General features: G+C 33.6%; 1 protein-coding gene across 2 annotated transcripts in view; it reads right to left on the bottom strand.

The window, feature by feature from the left end:
• LOC136026545 (mucin-2-like) overlaps positions 1 to 16,132 on the bottom strand; it is a 101,238-nt gene that overhangs the window by 69,459 nt on the left and 15,647 nt on the right. For both annotated transcript variants that reach the window (XM_065703230.1, XM_065703229.1), the window contains exon 2: positions 12,787 to 12,848. In XM_065703230.1, coding sequence (XP_065559302.1) covers positions 12,787 to 12,817 — 31 coding nt within the window. In that variant the 5' untranslated portion in view covers positions 12,818 to 12,848. The remainder of the gene's footprint in view (positions 1 to 12,786; positions 12,849 to 16,132) is intronic.

Below are 16,132 nucleotides of genomic sequence, written 5' to 3' on the forward strand. Positions count from 1 at the left end.
ACAGTCGAATGATCTCCTCTGAAGTTTTTATGGCCACTCCTTCCATGCTAAGTGGCCGGGAAAAAATCACCAAAAAAAAACACAACAGATTGAAGGCTTGTGGCTCTTTGCTTTGGTAGCGCTATCGAGTTGGCTTTAATATTAAAGCATTCAATATATCCAAAAGTTTAGAAAAAGCTACTAAAAGTCCCGTTGTTTCCTTGGGAGAAAGTTTACTTTAATGATTTAGACATATTGACAGTTCAGAATCAAAACACATTATATGTCGCCTACCATCTATTTTCTAATTTTGATATACCGTATACTTTTTGTTGGAGGGGAGGGGTTACAATTTCAATAAAAAAACAAATGGACAGCCGAATTAAATGAAAAATATTTGGAAAAGTCGTAAAGGTCTAGAGATTTTGGAAACAAAAAACTGACCCAAAGCCAATCTCTGCATCGGTGGCGACAAGTTTTGGTTGACATGAAATATCATTTCAACAAGTAAAAAAACAAAAAAACTAGTTATTTTTAATTGAACGTAAGGAGCGACATTGAAAGTTAAAGCGAAAAGAAACTACTCCGTATATGAAATGGGTTGTCCCCTCCTTAACGCCTCGCTCTTTATGCTAAAGTTTTTAATTGTTTTAAAAAGTAAAATTGTGGCAAAATGTCAAACTTTAACGTAAAGAGCGAGGGATTGCGGAGGGGACAACCCACTTCATATACGGAGTAATTTCTGTTCGTTTTAAGTTTTAATGTCGCTCCTTACTTTCAGTTAAAAAAAACTAGTTTTTTTATTTAATTTCTGAACGTTTTTTAATTAATGCATGTTTGATTTTGGCTCTCCGCACAAAAATTATTAAAATGAAATTTGCATATTAATTCTTTTTTTTTTTTTTTTTTTTGGCTAAATGGCTTTCTATTAGTTTTGATCAGACGATTTTGAGAAATAAGGGGTAAGGAAGGAGGCCTAGTTGCCCTCCAATTTTTCGGTTACTTAAAAAGGCAACTAGAACTTTCAATTTTTAACCAACGTTTTTATTAGTAAAAAATATAACGTAACTTGAGAATTATCTTACATAACAAACTTTTATATTATTATATTTTTATTATGAATATGAGGGGGTTTGTCCCCTCGGTAATACCTCACTCTTTACACTAAATACCTCGCTCTTTCTGCTAAAGTATTTTTAGAACCCTTCCTAGTCGTTATAATCTCTGTTCGTTTAAGTTTTAATGCTACTCCTTACTTTCAACTGAAACAAACTTTTTCATGTTTATTTTTTCAGTGTTTTTTTATAGTAATGCTAGAAAATCCTGTGCCCTTTTCATTCAATTTCTCTTCCCTCATGACATATTCCTCCAAGGAAAGATCCTCCCACTTAGCCCCGTCCCCTTTACCCCACCCCCAAAACCAAAAAAATCCCCCTGAAAACGTTTGTACACTTCCCAATAACCATTACTGTAAGTAAACACTGGGCAAGGTTTGTAACTTGCAGTCCCTCCTCCAGGGACTGTGAGGAAGTAAGTCATCCCCAAAGACTTAGTTATTATGGTTTTTGACTATGCGGAACAAAATGGCTATCTCAAAATTTTTAGCCGTTGATTTTGGGAAAAAATGAGCGTGGGAGGGGGCCTAGGTGCCCTCCAATTTGTTTGGTCACTTAAAAAGGGCACTAGAACTTTTCATTTTCGTTAGAATGAGCCCTCTTACGACATTCTAGGACCACTTGGTCGATACGATGACCCCCGGGGAAATAAAAACATAAATAATAAACACGCAGCCGTGATCTGCCTTCTTGCAAAAAATACGAAATTCCACATTTTTGTAGATAAGAGCTTGAAATTTTTGCTCCAGGGTTCTCTGATACGCTGAATGCGATGGTATGATTTTCTTCAAGATTGTATAACTTTTAGGGTGTTTTCCCTTATTTGAAAAAATAAGGCAAATTTTCTCAGGCTCGTTACTTTTGATGACAAAGACTAAATTTGGTAAAACTTATACATTTAAAATAAGCATGAAAATCCGATTCTTTTGATGTATCTTTTAGCATCAAAATTCCGTTTTTAAGAGTTTCGTTTACTATTGAGCCGGGTCGCTCCTTACTACAGTTTGTTACCGAACTCTTTGAAATTAGAACAAATAAATTACAGCTCTACAACAAATTGGATCGCTACATATCACACACATAGGGGGGCATTTTTTCAGAAAGGGGACAAATGGCAAAAAATATTTTTGTTTTATAAGCCACAATTTTTTAAGACAATTTTATTGAAAATTTGACTGAGGGATACCCAGAAATTTGGAAGAACTTAGGATTTAAGGGGGGCCTAGAACCTCCTTCTACCTCAAATACTTAGGTTCCAGCCACAAATAAAAACACTTCTGACGACCCAATCTGGCAAAAATCATACATTTCCTTCTTCACGGAAGAAAGTATCACAAATTATATATGATTAACATTTTGACAATATTTTTTGTCTTATTTTATTAATGAGTTTTGAAAAATTATTTGAAAGTTCTGGGACTCAAGTGAACTGCGTGCCAAAGAATTATATTTACTAAAAATTATTTCCAGCCCTTTAAGCCCTGTCTCAATTGGTGGAACTGTTTTTCTTAATTGGCGAACAACAGTAATAAGGATGTTCCGTTTCCACAAAGTGTTTATAAACTTCATAAGACGAAGAATGCTTCTTAATTGATAATACGCCTAGTCAGACGTGGCTAGAAGCAGGGGCATGGTTTCAGGGGGAGGCAATTGCCCCCCCCCCCAATTATTTGGAAAAAATAACCACATTATACAGCTCATGCTCCTTGAATAGACGGATATGGAACCCTCCAGCCCCCCCCCCCCGCAATAAAAATGCTGGAACTACTCCCTGGCTAGAAGGTTCCTTTCAAAATCATAAGTTCATTTTACCTTGAGCGGCAATGAGTTAGGGGTGAAATGTCGTGTACATCCACGACAGGCAGTGATTATTCTCGGGGATGGGAGATCAATAGAAACCAACTATTGAGCTAAAATCATTTCACATGACCTCCGAATTCCCACACGATCTCCAAATATCTCAATTATAGTTATTAATCTCCATGCATAATTTTGTTGCGTGTAACAAATGATTAAATTTTAAATTTGGTTTAAAACGGTAAAAAAACGAAAACGATGAAAACTTTATGCAACTATACGCTCTTTTCTCATCGACCTAGAACAAAATTACGGTACCATTCATTAATGGAGTTCTTTCATGTACATTCGAGTTAGGAAATTATTTGAAGAATACAAAATCTATAACTCTGTTAATCCAGGCTTTGAGATGTAATCTAGCGGTTGAATTGAAGTTTTTATGTTTATTATCTCATGTTATTACTGTTCCTGAAGAAAGGTATTTGGCTACAGAAGGCGATGAGGTCCCCGTCACCTACTTTCCCAAAATTTTTAAAATAAACATTTAACTTCTCGCATTTTCTGCCGGAGATAATGAACTTAAACCATTTGAAAGTGTGATTTTTTCGCATAAATGAAGTAGATTTTTTTAAGTTCGGCATTCGCGGCAATTTGATAGCTTTGTAGTTCCCCGATGTGCTACTCACTTTGATTGACAACCTTGCCAACACATGGGAAGTAAAATTCCATTGTCTTTTCATTCAAATTTCATAGTCAAACCACAATATTCTCAACAGTTCTCGATTTTGGCTAGTCCCATGAGAGAACTTGCTAATGGTCTTTGAGACAGTCAGCCAACGTTGAGGCTAACAAAATGATTTTATGGTATCAAATCCCCTTAAGGTTGTTTTCAAAACCCAAAGTTCAATTATTTACAAATAGCCTGAGTAAAGAGTTGGGGGGGGGGTGAAATGTGTACATCCACAGAAGACTGATCATAATCAGGGGGTGATAAATCAAGTCCAAACTAACTATTGAACAATAAGCATTGCAAATGATTTCCAAAAGCAGAGTTTCTCAATTATGGTATATATATATATATATATATATATATATATATATATATATATATATATATATATATATATATATATATATATATATATATATAGTTGTAAAATAGTTAAAACATATTTTTAAAAGCATGAAAATATAGTTAAAATATAACTGCATGCATGTTTTTGTTACATACAACAAATATTATATTATAAATCACTGAATGGAAGAGTTAAAAAGAATGTCTGCAACTATGTGCTGTTTCCTCATGGACCTAGAACCAAATTACGGCACAATATGTTAACGGATTTTTTTTTTTTTTGTATTTTTATTTAGAAAGTTTATTCGAAGAATACCAAATCTACAACTCTTTTAATTTAGGCTTTTAATTTTTGGATTTACACCTTGAAAGACATACGAACAAGACATGCATGCCACGGAAGTATGCTCTCGTAGCGGGAATATATCTACGCGGCAGCACGCCCTTGAAGCGATTGAAGGCTTTCCACTGGTGTCTGGAGGAGGCCACGAGTGTCTCTCGAGGTAAAGGAGGACCTAAGGAAGAGTATTTTTAATTTCCTATATTGATACCTTACAAGACGCCATGTTCTTTCCCATAGATTAGGCCACCTTTTACTTGGCTCTTCCCTGATATCGTCCGTTCAATGGTGGCTCTAGGCCTGGGTAGAAGGGTGCAGCTCCCCCCGGTTTTATGACATTAAATTACTTTCATCTTATATTTTGAAACTCCTATAGTATACCTTGCATTCTCAGGTTATTTGACCTAAAACCGCTACTGCATCCATTGAGACGACCCTTCAAGATTTAAGGGCAGTATCTAGTCCTATTAGAGTCTCAAACCACTAGGGTTCTCACTTCACACTCGGAAGAGGTATTTAGCAAATCCTTAAGTAATATGTTTAAACCAACCCCTTTTCTTCTAACGATTGATGTCTTTTTTTAAAGTGGAATGTCTCACTTTATGGGGTTTTGGCATGTTGACACCAATTTGAAGGATATGTATCCCCTTTAGGGTATTAAATTACATCTCTCACACCCTAATTGCGTTTGCCATAATTAATAAACATCTGTTCCGTTATCCTGTTTCAGACAGTGAAGCTTCATTTTAATTATTGTACATTTTAATTATTTCTTAATATGTTACACTACCATATTTGGTATTATCAGGAAATTGTGTTGATATTTTAAATTATACCTTATGAGTATTTTAAGCATTATAATTCCATAGCATTATTTTGGATGTTCTACAAAAACTCAATACTGAAATCTTTTATCTTTGCTTTGCCATTAAAATAGAAAGCAAGCTTTTTGAATTAGTTACTTGAAAGCTTACACAACCATATAATTATGTCTGAAAAATAGGGAGTTTAATGTTTAATGACCTCCATAAGCAGTTTTTACTTCTAGCAGGCGTCAAACTTAACACAGGCGAAAAACCAGCAAGAAATTAGCTAAAAAAAAAAGAACAGATGGTTAATGTTTGAATTCTTGCTGACAAAACGCGTCGTCAAATTTAGCGAATTAGTTTTACTGATTTGTTATTACGGCTATATGTGGCAGCACTGACGAAGACGGGATACCGTGTTATTTAATTCAACCCCCTTTACAAAAAAGATAATAAGAACGGACCTAGTAATTATAAATCAATTATATAATATAAAATTGGATAATAATAATGGATAATATAAAAATATTATCCAATTGCTTAGTGTGATCACACACACGTTCAGATTAAGTCTCAGAGTTCTAATTTGTATGATATTTTAAGCAGCTGTGGGCATACTTTTAGTGCTAAAAACTATTAAGGACTAGTACTAATTATTTAGCACTAATAATTACTAAATATTATTAAAATTTATTAATTTTAAATATTAGAGTGTCAAAGGGTGACTGAGCCAAATTTGTGGTCCTTCGTGTGAAAAAATTGTGATTTTTTTGGTTGTTTTAATCTCTGTCAAGCATTAAATGCTGCTTTAATCGGCTGTAAAAAAAAAATACTTCAATTGGTAGTGCTTGTTAAAAAACACTGTCATAAATTCTTTTAAATTATAAAATAAATATGATTTTAGCCAAGCCTTTCAAATCTCTGTCTCTGTAAAAAATAAGTGCTGCTTTAATGAACTACACTGGCTTTTCTAAGACTTTAAGAGAAAAAAACGTGACGGGAGGCACCGACCAAAATTTCTATACGCAAACATCAGAGAAAAAAAAAAAGAAAAAATGCTTGAAGAGTTGCCCAAGTTTTATGAAATTCAGCATAACTTAGAAACGTCGTGACTTACTGTTTTGGCCATGAAATTCCACTGCTTACGAAATCAAAAAGCACGATGTTGCTCAGGGCCCGTTCAAAATGAAATTTATAAACCCTAGAATACTGCCAATTTCAAAATGTGTCGAATTTATAAATTTAATGATTCTTTCCAATGAGAATGCCTCGGATGATATTATAAATAGCTTGGACCAGAAGCATTAATTTTTAGTTACTCGCGAATAACTCTATTTTCGCTGTTCCTACGGAGCATTTGACCATAATTGGACCGATTGTTCTATCACTCGTAAAAAAAACTGGCAAGTTTTCGTAACTCGCAGCCATTCACTAGTTTTTCTCTATACATTAACAATTTAATTAAATTTTATTAAATTTAAATTTTAATTAAAATTAAAATTTTAATTAAAATTTAATTAAAATTTCTATACATTTAATTAAAATTAAAATTTCTATACATTTTATACTTGGTTCAGATTTGTCAAATTCTACATCGGAAGATCGGTTTGGTAGGGAAGAGAGGGCAATTTGGAGCGGGTACAACTTCAAAAAAACTTTTAAAGAGTTGAAACAAGTACAAATATAAGTAATTTAAAATAGCACCCGTAAAATATCGATATTTCAGGAAGGTACTGACCTCAAAGCACTTATTCCTTGCGTAAGAATGGGTCAAAGATTCTTAGGGTCTTAAAAAAATAGGATTATTATGTAATTCACTAAATTATTGATCGAACGAACAAAAAAAAAATGTACATATGTTGCAAGCTTTTCATTATATTCAAAAAACTAACAAGAATTCCTTAAGGATTTTCTTTTTTTTAAGTTCACATGCCCAAATGTAATCAAACAGTTCGTGGTAACGAAATGTAAGTAAGGAGCGACCCCGCTCAATAGTAACCGAAACTCCTACCCGTCAAAAGTTACGAGCCGAAAAAATCTGCCTTATTTTTGAAAAAAGGGGAAAACACCCCCTAAAAGTCATAGAATCTTAAAGAAAATCACACCATCAGATTCAGCGTAACAGAGAACTCTACTGTAGAGGTGTCAAGCTCCTAATCTGCAAAAACGTGGAATTTTGTATTTCTTGCCAGAAGAAATATAACACATGCGTGTTTCTTTGTTTTTTTTGTGTGTGTGTTTTTTTTCCAGGGGTCATCGCATCGACTTTTTGGTCCTAGAATATCGCGAGAGGTCTCGTTCGAACGGGAATTAAAAGTTCTAGCTCCCTTTTTAAGTGGCGAAAAAAATTGTAGGGCAATAGGCCCCCTCTCACGCTTATTTTCCCTAAGTCATGGATCAGTCATGAGATAAAGTCTCAGAGTTCCAAGGACAATAAAAAGGAAATCCGATTGTTTGAACGGGTTAAGTGAAAACTTACAAAACCATATCAAATTTCTTTTCGAGAGGGGGGTTAAAAAAAATAAAAGAAACACATCAAAATTGGTTCATATACATTTTTTTTACGTTTTTATGGGTCGGAGAAGCATTTGGAGGAGGAGAGGAGGTCAAACCCCTAGCCCCGATTTGGATACGGCCTTGGCAACCCTATTTGCACTTCAAAATTAGTAAATAATCAGGAGTTCAATTTTTAATGAAGTGGACTTTCCTATTTAGCTCTCCAGTTTTCGGCAGTAATGCGTGTTAAAGTTAAAAGAGGATGAAGAATTAAAGACAACTAAGCTAAAAACATATGGCGCCAAACACTGAATCAGAAAACTGATTCAGAAAACTGAAGAAGGTTTAGTTTTCTTCGGAAATCAAGAGTTTGAGCTTTACGGAAGAAAGGCGTTGTCAAAGTTAACTAATTAGTTCTGATTTTTTTATATTCCCGATTCAACCTGGCGATACTGACAAAAATATAGTACTGCCCTTAGAAAACTGCGGGTTTCAGATATGAATAGATCTAAGATTGGTCCAAGGGGCAATAAACATTTTTATTTTGAGACTTTAGGTAGCAGTTCCAACTGGGGAGGGGCATGTTCACCAAGATTTTTGTGCCCCCCTCCTCTAGATGCTTCAATTTTTTTATTTTTTCTGGGGGGGTCCATTGAAATTCCATATTTGGGGTTTCTATAAAAAAAGGTGTAAAAGACAAATTTGCAAAAAATATAACATATTCTACTTCCCGCCCTAAATTTCTAGCCCATTGCGTCCTTCTATGCTTGTGCTAGATATGTATCAAAAACAAGTTTTTAAAATGCATTTTAAAATAGGTGCAGCATCATAGCATGATCTTTAACAAGCAAAACACAGGGTGGGGGAGCCCAGGTATCGTCCCCATAGTACTGTATCTGTAAAGCTTCACGAATAAACCAAAACTCAAATAATAGACAAAGAAACATTTATGAAAAAGGAATTCTTGAAAGAGAAAAATCTTGAGGTTTCAGGTGAAGGGGGCAGATTACCAAGGATCAGGGCCAATTCCATGATTTTGATTCAGAGGGGAGTGGTGCAAAAACTTTAAATACATCAAGATTTGTTTGTATGCATTTTTGTCAAACTTCTACGAGTTGGACAAACATTTCAAGGGGAGGGGTCAAACCTTTAACCCCTGGATACGATCTTGGCAAAGATCATACATTTATGCAGGCTACATAGGTACATACTTGTTCAACACAATAGGTTGGATAAGAGCGCTTTTGCTAGGAGGTATATATCTACCCAGGGACTTAAGCAGCGGTATCTGGGTTCAGTCCCCTCTCAAAAACTTTAATTTCTCTTGAATTCCTGGGTACTTCTTATTCAAACTATAAGAAGGAATTTTACCACCCCCCTCCCAAAGAAATAACAATAATAATAAACGTCCTAGGTACATGCCTAGGGGCATGCCAAGTATGCCTCCACCAAGGGTGTGGAGGCATACTTGTCCATAATTTTTATGTCTTTCATGACGTCAACAGCATTACTAGCATAAAAAAATTTAAAGTTAAATTAAACATATATTAAATCTGATAAAAGAGTATAATTCAAAGATGGGCATCTGACAAGTGATTTGCTTAAATTAGTTCAATCAGGAGGTTAAAAATATGCCTAAACTCATTCGTGGGAAAGATTTGCCTCATAATTTAATGAGGTTAACTATATACCATGTTACAAAATGTAAATACATATAGCAGTAGGTGTCATCTACAAAACAATGGAAGCAATACAAAAAGCGCATAAATCTTAGATGCAAATATCTACTATCTGGTGAAGCCTCAAGGTAACCGTAAACCTCAAAATCGTACGGTTTGTGCAATTTTCTAAACAATATTCTCATTTTTTTGTGGCTTTGGCAAATTCCCTCATCTCCCCTGACTAAAGAAAGAACATGCATAATATACGTGCCTGACGGGCTATAGCCCGTAATGACGGGTTACATGGGCTATTTACGTATTTTTTCAATACTAGTAATATATCAGCAACGGCTTGTAGCAGTACTGCTACTGCTATTGAAGTATATTGAAGGAGTCAAGTGTATCCAGAGGTCAAAATGGGATAGACGCAATATCGCAGGAATAAAACAGGGTATTAAGTTGAACTTTCAGGGACAGTCGAAGGGGAAGAAAGCCAAATCAAAAGGGACTCTGGTTGTTACGATTACGCACATGTTGTCAAAACAGATGTAATATCTCAGAAACAGAATAGGGTATTAGGTCCCCCATCTAATACTCTTTCGAAAACATAATGCTTTGCTATCTGATTTATTCTAAACTAAGCTTTGTTACTGTCACAGTAAAACAGCCGAAAACTTTATCCTGCACATAGGTAATTCACTTAGTTATAATTGTAAGTTTATTATAAATAAAAATTTTTGGACCTTCGTCGTATTTTCTAATTTCGCTCAAAGAAAAAAATGAACCCAGTTGAATCGGATACTTTCCCCAAGGGTGTTCAAGATTTTCAGGGGGAAGACAACTGAACGATTTTTAAGGGGAAGGGCGAACCCAGTGACTACAATACACTGATACTGGATGATACAAGTACTGGAGAATTTATTGGTTAGAGGGAGCAATTTAAAAAAAAACGAAAAAATAGAAGATTTAAATAGGAAAAAAAGAAAATTATTTAAAACAACATCAGGAGATGGGCACCATTGGTAGATCCAGGGGAGGGAACGGGGAAATCCCAAAGATATTTCTGGCGACCCGTTATCCTGATTTTTTCTTTTTCACTCTTTTATAGAATAAATTTGTCATTTAGTAAATTATTGATACCTTTACCACAGTGGCCCCCCCAAGATTTTGTTCATTAGCGCCCTTGTCAAATTGGGCCTCCCCCAAGATTTTGCCTTAGATCCGTCCCTGAAGGGCAGGGACTTGAAGCTTCTCAACCTCCTTGCATAGCTTCTAGTACTGGTTGGCAATTCTTTTAAAAAAGTAAGACAAAAAAATTAACATATCCAAAATACCATTTATTGCCTTAAACTACGGTTGCGATTCATGGAACAACTGGAGAGCGACAAAACCAACTAAATTACGAGAAAACTAGTTTCTTGATAAGGGTGTGATTCCCAATGTGGGTGCAGGCCCCGCCGGCGGAACATGGAAATATGCTCGTGGGTCATGGGCAGGACATGCACCCTTCAGCAGATTATATTTTAGAGCCTTAATTTCGAAAAAAAAAACATTTTTCACGTCAATGATGTCACATTCATATACATTTAAAGAGCAAAAATGTCTAGCTTAGGAGGGGAATGGCACAAAATTGGTTGGTAACTACGGTGATAAATTCTAGGAAAATGAGATTTTCAATTTGCTTATTCATTTGCGCTTTGTTCGTAAGAGCTATTTCATGTTGTCATTCAATAACATAAGAATGTAGAATGATCTATGGTTCGTATGCTAAAAATAATCCACCCATCAGAATCAAGTTTAAATTCTTGCAGACCTTAGACAAATCAATGTGATAGGTCCTCTTAGCCAATGTGAAACCATCGTTGAGCATCAAATGAAAATGAGGCTGAGTTTTGCCAAAAAATAGAAATAGCTAACGTGATATTTATTTCTATACGTTCTCCTTTAGGCCGTTGGTTCCAAAATAAGCCACAAATTTGATGATATTGAGCTAGAAATGCTTGAAAAACTCCCACCAATATTTGATTTTGATCAGGTTGAATTATATTGAAAGAAATTTAGCCATATATGAAGAATAGCAGTTATATTACTGAACTATAGTAAAGCCCAATATCATTTTCAATTTTTAGACCATAACAGAAAATAATTCTTCTTTTAAATATGAAAGTAAATTTCACAGGTATCCGAGAATTTATAAAAAGGTCTATACAAATAGATTAAACAGAACTACAATGGGTGGTAGTGACAACCTTTTTGTGGTGCCCCTGAGGGCACTACTAGTGCTAATTTGAGGAGCCGTTCAGCCTTGTGGGTTCTATACAGTGTCTGACCAAGAGATAGGGTATTTTGTGTAATACCCTGCCAAGATTGGATGGATCCCAGCAATGGCTATCAAAATCATGCACGGGGGGCAAAACCTCCTGGACATACGAAGCGCTGACCCTGACGCAAGAAAAGATCCCTGAGGAAGTTGAGCTTGTCACATATACCTGTTGATTGGTGGGTGCCCCCCTTCTCTTTTGAGGGGCCTCACAAGCTTCTAGGTGTAATCCTCGGAATGGGGGAAACAATTATGGACACCTTGACACTACCAAGGAATGCTCTTGTGAATGTAAAAAGGCCCAAGGGGTTGTCAATAGACCTGTGGCTATCACGGCTAATTCTTTGTCGGAGTATGGAAACAATAAGCCTTTATGGCCTAAGCGTTTGATTTGCGACTCCGTCTATACAGTACTTGTTAATCATACGGAACACACCCAAGAAGTGAAGTTAGGTTAATCCTAGTGAAATATACCAAAATATGATGAAAATATAATACTTTATTAACAAGATTACGGGCACTACAGCGAAAATTACCGAAACCCGGCCACCCAGGACGCATTACATTAAATACCCAACATAACCTAACCAAAATACAAATGCTAAATATTTAATTCAAATATACCTACAACGTAGTTTTTCCACTCAGTCTAAGCTAATTGTCTCCGATTAATATAGACAACTAAACCGGTTTTGGTACTTGTGTCTTATAACCACCACACTCAAGTTCGGTCGAGAAGATTGGTTAATGCTAATATGAAATAAAATATTAATAAGATATAATAGTTTTTCAACAAAATTATGAAAACCACAAGAAAGAATTATGGAAGGGGGCCGCCCAGACCACATTATATTAAATACGTAACATAAACAAACATAACCTAACCAATATACCAACTAATTATTTAATTAAAAATACCAACAATGTAGTTTCCCACTGAGCCGAAGCTAATATTTTCTGGTATAAAGACTATGAAAACCGGTTATTGTCTTGTTTACAATGCAAGATCTTGATTGTGGTGGCTATAAGACAAAAGTACCCGGTTTTGACAGGTCTTGCAGATCAAAGTTGTTGAATGTGTTCCGTATAATTAACAAGTACCCATTGGTGATAATTCCTTCTTGGAGTGTGGAATCAAAAAGCCTTTGCGGACTGAACGAGACCGTCTACAATAATAATAAACATAATTCAACTTACCATAGATCGCGAACTTGCGAATATTATCCATATCAAAGTCTGTTTAGAGAGCCATGTTGTAACTGCAATAAAAAGAGTATCACTACTTTTCCATTCAAACGTCACTGGATAGGTTATTATGGTAAATCTTTCATAAGAAACACTCGAGGACACGCTCATAAATTTAACAGAAGTTACCATGACAACCTGGTTAAACATGGACAGTCAAATTAATTAATTAACACATTGCGCCAAGAAATGCCAATACTTTCTCAGGAATTAAGATCGTCACAAAAATATTCTAACTTGGGTTTAAAAACCGGGCATGCTGTTTGAGAAGGGTTTAATCTGTCTTAGGGGGAGGGCAGCCATTGAAAAGACATCCTTTATAGATATTTAACCAAAACTGTATATCAAGAATGTACGCAGGACTCCCCCCAAAAATAGAAAGTAATTCAAAACTTCTGGGCAATTCCAAATTGTCAAATTTTTCATTATTCTTCTTCCTCAGAAAAATCCCTCTGTATATGCCTTATTTCTACATTTTCGGATTGTTGTTATTTCTAAGTTTCCGCTTTTTTTCTGGGGGAGGGGGGTAGTTGACACAGTGCTGTCACACTGTGTTGTCGTCAGTGTTGCCACACTGAATCGTGCAATAAATAAGCAGAAACAATTCGTTAAATTTTACAATGTTTTTTTTTCCGCCCGCAAAAATCAAAGTATTAACAATCTCTTGACTCCAACAATCAACTACATTTTCTTAATCTACACCTTCTGTGTACTTTTAGCTTATTAGTAGCTGATTTTCATCCATTTTTCTATTTTTTTTTAATTCTGAATCTGCTACCAAAAAAACTAAATGACGTTATGTAATTTTTTTTTTTAAATTAATTTCTAGATTTTTTTTCTCCCTAGTATTTTAAGACATATATGGTTGTACAAGTTAAAACTTAGCCAATCCAAACTATTAGATTTCATTTTCCGGACCCCTGTCAGACCCATATTCAGGATTTATTTCGGGGGGAGGGTACACACAAAAACTTGAAAATAAACGAATCAAAATTTTTTTCGGTTGTATTTTTGTTACGATTTTACGAGTCGGACGAACATTTTGAAGGTGGTTACAAACCCGCTACCCCTCCCCTGACCTAAGTCTCACTCAGGACCAGCATGTCTGAGACCACCGTCCAATCTCAAACCCTAGAAGCCTTCAAGAAAGGAGTTGATCAAGAGTGGACCAATGCTGAATGGAGGCAGGGCCGGATCGAGTAATTGCAGGGCCAGATTGGAACTTTGCAGGGCCCTATCTATATACTAAGCATTTAAGTAAAGTTCCAATTCAGTATATATATATATATATATATATATATATATATATATATATATATATATATATATATATATATATCTATATATATAAAAATAAGTTGTCTGTCTGTCTGTGGATGGATCAGGTGACGTCACCTAAAAAACTGGATCAGGTGACGTCAAAACTGAAAAAACTAAAAAAAGGCAAAAACTACAAAAAAAACTAAAAACTAATAAAAAAAATAAAAAAGCTAAAAAACTAAAAAAACTAAAAAAAGGCAAAAACTACAAAAAAAACTAAAAACTAATAAAAAAGCTAAAAAACTAAAAAACTAAAAAAAAGGCAAAAACTACAAAAAAAACTAAAAACTAATAAAAAAAATAAAAAAGCTAAAAAACTAAAAAAACTAAAAAAACTAAAAAAAGGTAAAAAACTAAAAAAACTAAAAACTAAAAAAAACTAAAAAAAAAGGAAAAAACTGAAAAATAAGCTAAAATAAAGGTAAAAACCAATAAAAAACTAAAAAAAAACTGAAAAAACTAAAAAAAAGGCAAAAACTACAAAAAAAACTAAAAACTAATAAAAAAAGTAAAAAAGCTAAAAAACTAAAAAAACTAAAAAAACTAAAAAAAGGTAAAAAACTAAAAAAAATAAAAAATAAAAAAAAACTAAAAAAAAGGAAAAAACTGAAAAATAAGCTAAAATAAAGGTAAAAACCAATAAAAAACTAAAAAGAAAAAAAGGAAAAAACTAAAAAAAATTTTCATCTAAAAAACTAAAAAAAACTAAAAAAGGTAAAAACTAAAAGAACTAAAAAAGAAAAAAATAAATGACGAAACTCAAAGAGAAAGCGACCAGGACAAAAGGAATGTTCGATTAGCAATCAACAAAGCACCGGGACACAGGGAGTATAAATGACGACCAGGACATAAGTAAAAAAAAAAAACTATCTATATATATAAAAATAAGTTGTCTGTGGATCTGTGGATCGTGGATCAGGTGACGTCACCTGAAAAAACTGGATCAGGTGACGTCAAAACTGAAAAAACTAAAAAAAGGCAAAAACTACAAAAAAAAACTAAAAACTAATAAAAAAAATAAAAAAGCTAAAAAACTAAAAAAACTAAAAAAAGGCAAAAACTACAAAAAAAACTAAAAACTAATAAAAAAGCTAAAAATCTAAAAAAACTAAAAAAAAGGCAAAAACTACAAAAAAAACTAAAAACTAATAAAAAAAATAAAAAAGCTAAAAAACTAAAAAAACTAAAAAAACTAAAAAAAGGTAAAAAACTAAAAAAACTAAAAACTAAAAAAAACTAAAAAAAGGAAAAAACTGAAAAATAAGCTAAAATAAAGGTAAAAAACCAATAAAAAACTAAAAAAAAAACTGAAAAAACTAAAAAAAGGCAAAAACTACAAAAAAACTAAAAACTAATAAAAAAAGTAAAAAAGCTAAAAAACTAAAAAAACTAAAAAAACTAAAAAAACTAAAAAAAGGTAAAAAACTAAAAAAAATAAAAAATAAAAAAAAACTAAAAAAAAAGGAAAAAACTGAAAAATAAGCTAACATAAAGGTAAAAACCAATAAAAAACTAAAAAGAAAAAAAGGAAAAAACTAAAAAAAATTTTCATCTAAAAAACTAAAAAAAACTAAAAAAGGTAAAAACTAAAAGAACTAAAAAAGAAAAAAATAAATGACGACACTCAAAGAGAAAGCGACCAGGACAAAAGGAATGTTCGATTAGCAATCAACAAAGCACCGGGACACAGGGAGTATAAATGACGACCAGGACATAAGTAAAAAAAAAAATTAACAAAACTAAAAAGAAGGTAAAAACTACAAAAAAACTAAAAAGAAAAAAAAAACTAAAAACTAATAAAAAAACTAAAAAATCTAAAAATCTAAATAAACTAAAAAAGAAAAAAAAGGAAAAAAATAAAGGAGAAAAACAAAACTAAAAAACGAATGTATATACAGACCGGTACACCGGGATACAAATGACGACCGGGACACAGGGAATATAAATGACGACCGGGACACAGGGACACAACTACAAC

The sequence above is a fragment of the Artemia franciscana genome, chromosome 4 (assembly GCF_032884065.1).
Source record: "Artemia franciscana chromosome 4, ASM3288406v1, whole genome shotgun sequence".
NCBI lineage: Eukaryota > Metazoa > Arthropoda > Branchiopoda > Anostraca > Artemiidae > Artemia > Artemia franciscana.